General features: G+C 23.3%; 1 protein-coding gene across 1 annotated transcript in view; it reads left to right on the top strand.

The window, feature by feature from the left end:
* Positions 1–1415, top strand: part of LOC107625194 (type I inositol polyphosphate 5-phosphatase 8-like) — an 8081-nt gene that overhangs the window by 4772 nt on the left and 1894 nt on the right. The window contains exons 5-6 of the mRNA XM_016327771.2: positions 117–225; positions 477–625. Of these exons, the coding sequence (XP_016183257.2) occupies positions 117–225; positions 477–625 (258 nt within the window). The remainder of the gene's footprint in view (positions 1–116; positions 226–476; positions 626–1415) is intronic.

The raw sequence follows: 1415 nt of genomic DNA, 5'->3' as shown, positions 1-1415 counted from the left end.
TCTAAATAATAATTTACTCTCCGAATTCATTAATCCTCTTAATTTAATTACTCTCCATCACTTTTAGCATATAACTAATGAACCCTATTTTTTTTTTCTTTTTTGGAAATGTACAGTAAGATTATTTGGCTTGGTGATTTGAATTATCGGCTTGCAAGTGGTTACGGTGACACACATGAGCTTCTAAAGAAGAATGATTGGCACTCACTATTAGAGAGGGATCAGGTATATATTTTATTCAAAATAATTAGAATTTAATTATTAAATACTTTTACAGTATAAGACTTAATTAAAATTTGAGCCAAGTGATATCAAATTATTTCAGTATAAATAAACTAAATTTTTTAGGGAAAAATAATTAATAATAAAAGTTCATTAATTAAACGAATGCATGTCCAACACGTATCTTTTGCATGTTGTTGTTAACATAAGTTTTTGTTTATTATTATTAAATTCTACTATTTTATTTTGGGTAGCTAAGGATAGAGCAAAGAGCTGGAAGAGTGTTCAAAGAATGGAAAGAAGGGAAGATATATTTTGCTCCTACTTACAAATACTTGGACAATTCTGACCAATATGTTGCTCAAACTTCCAAGTCCAAGGAAAATCGACGTACCCCCGCTTGGTAATAACATTATTTCATCATTTTTTTTTATTAAACAATTCATTTTTAAAGTTTTTTTTTTTTTTTGGATATTTTTATATCCAAACAAATTTTATTTTTTAAAAATTTTGAGAATTATATTTGTCAGAGAAATTACTCTCTCGTTGCTTTCAACCAATTTTTTAATATGTAAATTAGACAAATATATAAGTTTTTTTACAAATTTTAAGACAATTCGATTAAAAAATATATTTTAAGAAAATTAGTCCTATTTTAAAACAATGTAAGGGCCAATCTAACTGGCAAATATAATTCTCAAAAATTTTTAAAGAATAAAAAATGTTTAAAAATCAAAATATCTAATTTAAAAATTTTTGGAGATTAATTTAAATATTTATTCCTAATTTTTTCACATTTATATACAAATTGAGATTTATTAATACCAAATATAGATCTTATATTATTAATTTATATTAGCAAATTGTCGTAATACCACTTCTTGTAAAAGTTTAAAGTAATAGTAAGAAACATACATAAATAATTATATCTCTAACACGTTCACTTACGCAAGATTTTTTTTTGGGTTTATTTGAAATTTTTTGCATAGACTTCTTTTCTCTTTTTTTATTGTCCTTACGTTAAAATTCTTTCTTTTGCACTTAACAAAGATCAAATTCTAAATCTTTAAATAATAGAAATTCTTATACAAAAACTTTTAGAAGCCATTAATTTTTAGCAATTTTAGTCTCTATATTTGACCAGAAATTATCTTTAACAAATAAATTTTACTAATTTATATATACAAACTTTA

The sequence above is a fragment of the Arachis ipaensis genome, chromosome B02 (assembly GCF_000816755.2).
Source record: "Arachis ipaensis cultivar K30076 chromosome B02, Araip1.1, whole genome shotgun sequence".
NCBI lineage: Eukaryota > Viridiplantae > Streptophyta > Magnoliopsida > Fabales > Fabaceae > Arachis > Arachis ipaensis.
The sequence above is the reverse complement of the archived record's forward strand: the minus strand, read 5'-3'. Positions and strand labels throughout refer to the sequence as shown.